The sequence below is a fragment of the Tupaia chinensis genome, unplaced genomic scaffold (genome assembly GCF_000334495.1).
Source record: "Tupaia chinensis unplaced genomic scaffold, TupChi_1.0 Scaffold000312_2, whole genome shotgun sequence".
Taxonomy (NCBI): domain Eukaryota; kingdom Metazoa; phylum Chordata; class Mammalia; order Scandentia; family Tupaiidae; genus Tupaia; species Tupaia belangeri.
Window position 1 is genome coordinate 927275 of NW_006159805.1, and position 7234 is coordinate 934508.

Below are 7234 nucleotides of genomic sequence, written 5' to 3' on the forward strand. Positions count from 1 at the left end.
CCCCCCCCCCCCCCCACCTAACCCAGCCTCCTGTCCAGCGTGTCTGAGTCGTGGCTAATGCTAAGTGTGGCTGGAAGAAATTTGGTGCAGACTTCACGAGCAAAAATTGGAGAAAACCCACAAGAGACACAGATGCTCCAGGACTGGCCACCCACAGGGACTTGCCAAGTCTAACGGTAAGAAGCAGGAAAAATAATCTAACTTTAAAAAGTCAGCTTGAAGGGAGAAAAAATCACGAGTTTATCATTATTTCCAACTTAAACTTTTTTGAAATCTCCTATATATTTTTGTAGACCTGCCTTTGAAGCACAGGTTGGAAACTTGCTGTTCTGACATTTCTTTATTGCCAAAGCCCCTTTTTCAGGCATATGTTCTTTGAATATAGGTAGACTGACCTCTTCACTTACTGAATACCAACTGTAAAGGAAATGAGAAAAGGAAAGGAAACATTTATTACCTACTTACTATCTTTTACTTAGCCTTCCTAACCATCCTGGGAGATGGGTATTATATTCCCTGTTTCACAGATGAAAAAAGTGAGGCTCAGAAAGCTCCTCTGAGCCCTCACAGCCAGCAGCAGCAGGGCAGAAATCACAGCCAGGTCTGTCTGACTGTGAAAGCCACGTGCTTTTCTTTATACTACAACAACTCTCAAGAGACTTGCGCACATACTTCCTTTGCCCTGGAATCAGTTTTACCTTCCAAATTCATTTATAAAGAAAACAAAAAATTGTTGGGCCAGATACAGTGACCTAGGTGGTAGGGGCACTGCTATGTGATGACAAAGCCATATGGAAGCCTGAGTTTGGATCCCTTGTCTACCTGAACATGCCTGCAGGTGCACCTGTGATCCTGGTAGGCTGTAGGGCTGGAAGGAGGACTGGGCATGAAGACCCAGTTAGTGTGCTTCACTTACTCTCTTTCTCTCTCATTCATATAAAGGAGATAAATAAACTTCTAAAAAATTGTTTAAAAAAATCCATTTTGAGGCCAGCAGGTGGCATGGTGAAGGTGCTGGATCCCACATGGCCAACCCTGTGGTTTGAGTCCTGGACCTGGAGGCTTGAGAACCCTGCTGGGTGCATGTGCAGGCATGCCAAACATTCCAAGGGGACAATGCAAGAGAAAGGACTGAATTATGGCCATACTCCCTTGGAGTGATTTCTCACTTTCCCTTTCTCTATCTCTTGTCTGTCTGTCTCTCGTAAGCACACATTGCCCTATGGCAAAAAAATCTTAAAAATAAAAAAATCAAAATTTTTCTTCTTCTTCTTTTTTTTAAAATTAGAAAACAAGTGGGTAAAAGTTATGGGGCAGGATGCTGGCTTGTATAGCTAGTATATATTCATGTTTTCTTCCTCCCTTCTTCCCTTTCCTTTTTCCAGCTATAGGTCTGTGAGTTTAACTGCCTGTATGAAGATCCTTTATATCCAAGGACTCTCAAGTTCCCCAAGGTCACTTAGGTTCTAAGATTCCTAAAACAAAAATAACTAAATTTGCCATTGTCTGTGTTCTCTTCCTCTTATTTTAAATTAAGGTGAAGGGTGTGATAGAAACCAATGGAAACCATGCACACCAAGTTCTATTTCAAAGAATGAAGACCCAAGAGTACTTACTTTGGTAGAGAGAACACCGGGGCCTAGATGTCTTCTCCTTGCCCCATCATTCCACCTCCAGCCCTTTCACCCTGCTTGGCCCCAGGAGACTGATCTGTGTGGAACATCATCAGACTACTCCCTTGTCCTCGATATCGGTTAGGCTCAGCCATCTGTTCCCCTAATAAAACTTATGAGACGGGGACCAGCAGTTGGCATAATGGCTATGTCGCTGGACTCCCATGTAGTTGACCGTGGTTCGAGTCCCAGACCTGGTCGCTTAAACTCACGCTGGGCATGTGTGTGTGCATGGCCAAGATCTCAAGAAGAGAATGGAGGAGAAGGGATTGTGGCATGGCCATCTCCTCAGGGGGTGATTTCTCGCTTACTGTCTCTCTGTCTCTGTCTTTTTGGTGAGCGTGTTCACCCTATAGCAAAAAACCTCTCCAAAAAAAAAAAAAAAGAACCCAAAACAAACAAAAACTTACGAAGCATGGGTATATGAGCAGAAAGATCTGTCAATATACAGCTTAGATTTATCCTGTTCTCCCTTCCTCACCAACGGGCAGAACTAGGACCAATGGTTAGAAGCTGGAGAGAGGAAAAGTTCATCCTTCAGGAAGAAGATGTGCATATGAAAGCTGTCTACACATAGACAAGACTCGAGAGAAAGGGAGTGCCCTTCCAAGTGCTATTCAAGCAGGGAGGCTGGAGAGGGACTTATATATTAAGAAAGAGATCAGACTAGATAATCCCGAAGGTTCTTTTTAACCTTGAACACTGATCTGTGTTACTATAAATATCCATTCTAGTCAGGAACTCGCCCCTTCTTTCACATTCTTTTCTATTTTATTTCATGTTTTCCCTTCTTTGAGAATTTGAGACAGCTTAAATTAAACTTCCTTATCTGGGTTGGAGGGCGTGGGATGGAGCGGAGCACAGATGAAGATGAAAAACTGGCAAAGGCTCCGTGTTTACATCTTGAAAATAATGTTTGTGCACTCACCTTTTCTATTAACATGCAAATATCAAAATATGTTTAACACGCTTTGTACTTTTTTTGACCCTTTTCATCCTGGTGCATCTAGGAGCAGATGGTTCCACAAGGGATCTTTCTAAACTCCAAGATATTTGTTTTATTCTTCCAGTTTGTACTTAAATTGGTGAGGACTTTGTTCTTTGCATAAAAGAGACCATTTTAATATAGAAACAGCATTGAAGTCTTAGAAAAACACTCTTTAAAAGCAGATCAAAACCTACCACTTTATCCTCTAAAATTGAAGTCTCCAACATCAGGACTGTCTAGTGTATATTAACTGATGCTAAGCAGTTCCAACAGAAAAACTTCCAAATGTAGGATGGGCTTTCTTTTTTCTTTTTCTTTGTTTTATTTTATAAAATGTTTTTGCCTTAAGCATGTACGCTTGCTTTCTTTTTTCTTTTTCTTTATTTTATTTTATAAGATGTTTTTGCCTTAAGCATGTACGCTTGTAGGAGAGAGATAAACACAATGAGAAATCACCCCTCCCAAGGCAGGGTGGCCATGCTGCCATGACTTCTCCATTCTCCTCTTGGGATTTTGGACACACATGTACACACACCAGGCATGAGTTTCAAACCACCGGGTACAGTACTCAAACCATGGCCTTCCATGTGGGAGTCCAGCAACATAACTGCTACACCATCTGCTGGTCCCTCTTTTTTCTTTTTTTTAATTACCAGAGGGTAAGTGTACTTTCCAGAGAGAGGGAGAAGAAGGAGGAGAAAGCACTTCCTCTTGCAGGGCATGGTCACACTCTCTTGTCTCCATTTTTCCATCATGTCAGGGTTCTGTCATGCACACACATGCACCTGGCATGCTTTCTAAGCCACTGGAGCTGGGATTTGAACCATGGTTGCCCATGTAGGATCCTGCTGTCTTAACCATTAGGCTATGAGGCTGGTATCAGGATGTACTTTCTTTTACTAATTCTCCAGGGTAAAATATGTCAACTCCAAATGCAAACTTGAGAGTTTGATATTTGGTTCTAGAAAGCAATGAAACCACCAGCTGCTTACCCCATACCCAACCATGTTGGAAGAATGAACTTCTGGTTCCCAAGGAGTGAGGATCAAGAGAGGGCTGGTTTGAGAGATCTGCTCTGCTTCACACAGCTTGGGGAAAGCCATTCTGGATAATTCTAATTCTTAAGATGCCAATTTGGTATTTTGGGGCATTAAGAACCTCAAACTTCTTTTGACTTAATCTACTTAGTCTTCTATAACATCCAATCAAGAAGATGATCTTCACAGGATCAAAGCCAACTCTCCAGGCAACTATCTCTACTTTCCCTGGACTAGAGGTGGGAAAAGGCAAGATAAGGTTCAGGAAAGATATATCTTTTCCTTTTATATTTCTCCCCATGGCTCCACTTTTATTAATAGGACCTACATAATGAGAACAGACAGGCTCATAGACTGGGGATTGAATCAACAAAGCTCACCCTGGAAGTCCTATCAACAGTGTCAGAAACTGTTAATTAAAATCACAGACCTTCTGGAGCTGGTAGTGAGCAAAGATATGTTAATTAAAACTAGACTGAACAACCAGAAAGTTGTGCAGTTCAAGCTCTCCTGGCACCAGAGTTGCTTAGCTAACCTTATGTACCTCTGCAAAACCATGTCTTGTACAGAATCAAACATGATGAGTGAGATCATTTTGATAAATGGAAACACATCAAATGTATCTTCATTTGGAGTAAAGTGAACCTTTGAAATATAGAGCATCCCCCCACAAAGCAGTGATCCTTTGAATTTTATTAAGGAGGGCTCTGGATCTAAGAGCAGGAAGCTAGTATAGGTCACCCAGGCACCAAACATGCTTGGTGTTTCATAAATGCTTGCTCAGTGACAAAACAAGTGAAAGTGACACTTGAAAAGCATACTAAATCAGGAAGTTAATGGCCTTGGGTCCTAGTTTCAGGCATGTCACCAAAGAACTGGGGCAAGGATATATTTATTTCCCTCCCTAGGCTTTTGGGTCCTTGTCAGTAAAAACAAAGAGCTTGACCTAGATGGTCTCTGGTGTCCCTCCAAACTCACAATGTTTTTAATTACCTGATGTGTTTTAAGAGTTATTTTCCCATGGCATTGTAGAATTAAAGATGACATCATTTCAACTTAATGAGAGAGACTGTTAATCTCTCTTAATTATCAAAATAATTTAACAATTCTGCAAACTATGTCTGCAGTTCACTCTGGCCCAAAGATGTGTTGAGCTGAACAGAACTATATCTGTATCTTGAGGCTAAAAGTTGCCCCAGAAGCCTCTGGCTGGCTGCCCTCTGACATGAACAGAACTCAAGCATGAACTGATGACTGGTAATACAGCAGAAAGGCAGGGAGTACTGGGAGTCAAGGAATCCTAGGGGTAATTCATTTCAGATGCTCCCAAAGCAAAAGATGATTACTGGTGTCAATGAGGTTAAGACAATTTAAAAGGAGTATTTCTTGCTTCAATAACAAATCTAGTTTTTGGAATGAAAGCGGTATTTGACTCAGGAGCTGATAGCCATGCATCTTGCTATGAGGAAAGCTACTTGCCAACACACTGGTTCCACTGGTAGTGCTGGAGATAGCCCTGGGGGCAGCTACACCTGTAGCCCCCGATGATGTTCTGGCAGCCGTGCTGGCAGCGGTGGTTGCCTTCACACTCATCCACGTCTGAAAGAGAAGCAGAGTTGCCTTTAAGCCCAATGTGCATCTCCAAGGCACTGTCTGAAGCCACTTTACCTGCATGCTAACATGAAAGGCAATTCTTTTTTTTTAAAAATAATTATTTTATTTAAATTTATTTATTTAAATTTGACCAGAGAGGGACAGAGTGATAGAGAGAGAGGAAAAGTGAGAAAGCAAGCTGCCAGGTCCAGGACTTGAACTTCAGTTGGCCATGTGGGAAACCAGCATCCTTAACCACTACGCCACCTGCCAGCCCCATGAATGGCAATTCTCATGAGAAATCTCATTCTTAAAACATTATCTTACCAGATCCAGCAGGTGGAATTCTGGTTAAGGTGCTGGACTTCCCCATTGCCTACTTGAGTCCTGGACCAAGTGGCTTGAAACTCATCCCAAGTGCATGTGCACGTGTGCCCAAAATCCCAAGAGGAAAATGGAGAAGGGATGGTGGCCTGGCCATCTCCCACGGGGTGATTTCTCACTTTCTGTCTCTCTGTGTCCCTAGTGAGTGCATGTACCCTATAGCAAAAAAAATCTCTCTTAAAAAAATTATTCTACCACCCAAACTTTAAGAATATCTACTATGGAGCTTTTGCTAAGTCCAAGGCAAAAAATATTCAGAGGTCCCGGCAAAGTCTACAAATACAAATAATAACAACATCAGTGCAAAGCACAAAAGCACTCTATGGAATGGCTCTGATAATTATTTGTGTATGCTTATCTATACTAAAATTATTGTCTAGTCCTCATTGGGGAAATCATTTTATCGATCTGGATCCAGTGACCAGGAATCCTGCTATTTTTCTTGACGGAGTTACTCTCTACTCGATTAAATAAATAACTGAGCAGAAAAAGTCTTGATATACCTAGCAGAGACATGTGTTAGACACAATCAAGCATGAGACAGAAGATGAACCTCTAAGGTATGGAACCTATTCAAGCCAGGTCAAGTATTTCCATCTTCACTTAGGTGTTAGCTCTGGGCTCAGAACCGATACCGCAAGACGATGATGTGGAAGGTACTAATGACCACACAGGCCACCTCCATCAGCTCCACAGCTGGGTCACCTACCTTCACAGCTGGCACCGCTCTGATCAAGTGAGAATCCCCGCTGGCATTCACAGGTGAAGCTTCCAGGAGTATTCTGGCAAATGCCCTTAGACCCGCACAGGTTGATGTCAGAGGTGCATTCATTGTTATCTGTGAGAAGCAGGGGAAGGAGAGATGAGCTAAAATTCTCCAAAGCTCGGGACCAGCAGTTAGCATAATAGTTATGTCACTGGACTCCCACGTAGTTGAATGCGGTTCGAGTCCCGGACCCGGTGGTTTAAACTCCCGCCGGGTACGTGTGCATGCGTGCCCAAGATCCTGAGAGGAGAATGGAGGAGAAGGGATTGTGGCGTGGCCATCCCCCCTGGGGGGTGATTTCCTGCTTTCTGTCTCTATGTCTCTTTCTGTCTGTCTGGTGAGCGCACGCACCCTATAGCAAAAAAAAAGAAAAAAAAATTCTCCAAAGCTCTCTTTGTGTTCTTTCAAAGAAAGTGAGCAAAAAGGCCAAACTGGACTAATAACTTTTCACATGTATGTACGTGCACCCAAGGGCATGCATGAGTGTATGCACGCCCACACATGCACACAGTTAAAAAAAATTGTTTGGGACCAGCAGTTAGTTGCTGGACTTCCATGTAGTCAACTGCAGTTCAAGTCCTGGACCTGGCTGCTTAAACTCACACTAGGCACATGTGCATGCGTGCCTAAGATCCCAAGAGGAGAATGGAGAAGGAACTGCGGCGTGGCTATCCCCCCAGGGGGTGATTTCTCGCTTTCTGTCTCTCTCTCTCTCTCTTTCTGGCGAGCGCATGCTCCCTATAGCAAAAACCTTTCAAAAAAAAAAAGAAAATCAAGGCTTGACCTACAATTT

General features: G+C 42.8%; 1 protein-coding gene across 1 annotated transcript in view; it reads right to left on the minus strand.

Moving 5' to 3' along the window:
- The window catches only part of LOC102485743 (fibrillin-1), a gene marked incomplete at its 5' end in the record, with an annotated part of 18003 nt that overhangs the window by 8276 nt on the left and 2493 nt on the right, over positions 1-7234 (minus strand). The window contains one exon of the mRNA XM_006151078.3: positions 5178-5297. Within this exon, the coding sequence (XP_006151140.1) occupies positions 5178-5297 (120 nt within the window). The remainder of the gene's footprint in view (positions 1-5177; positions 5298-7234) is intronic.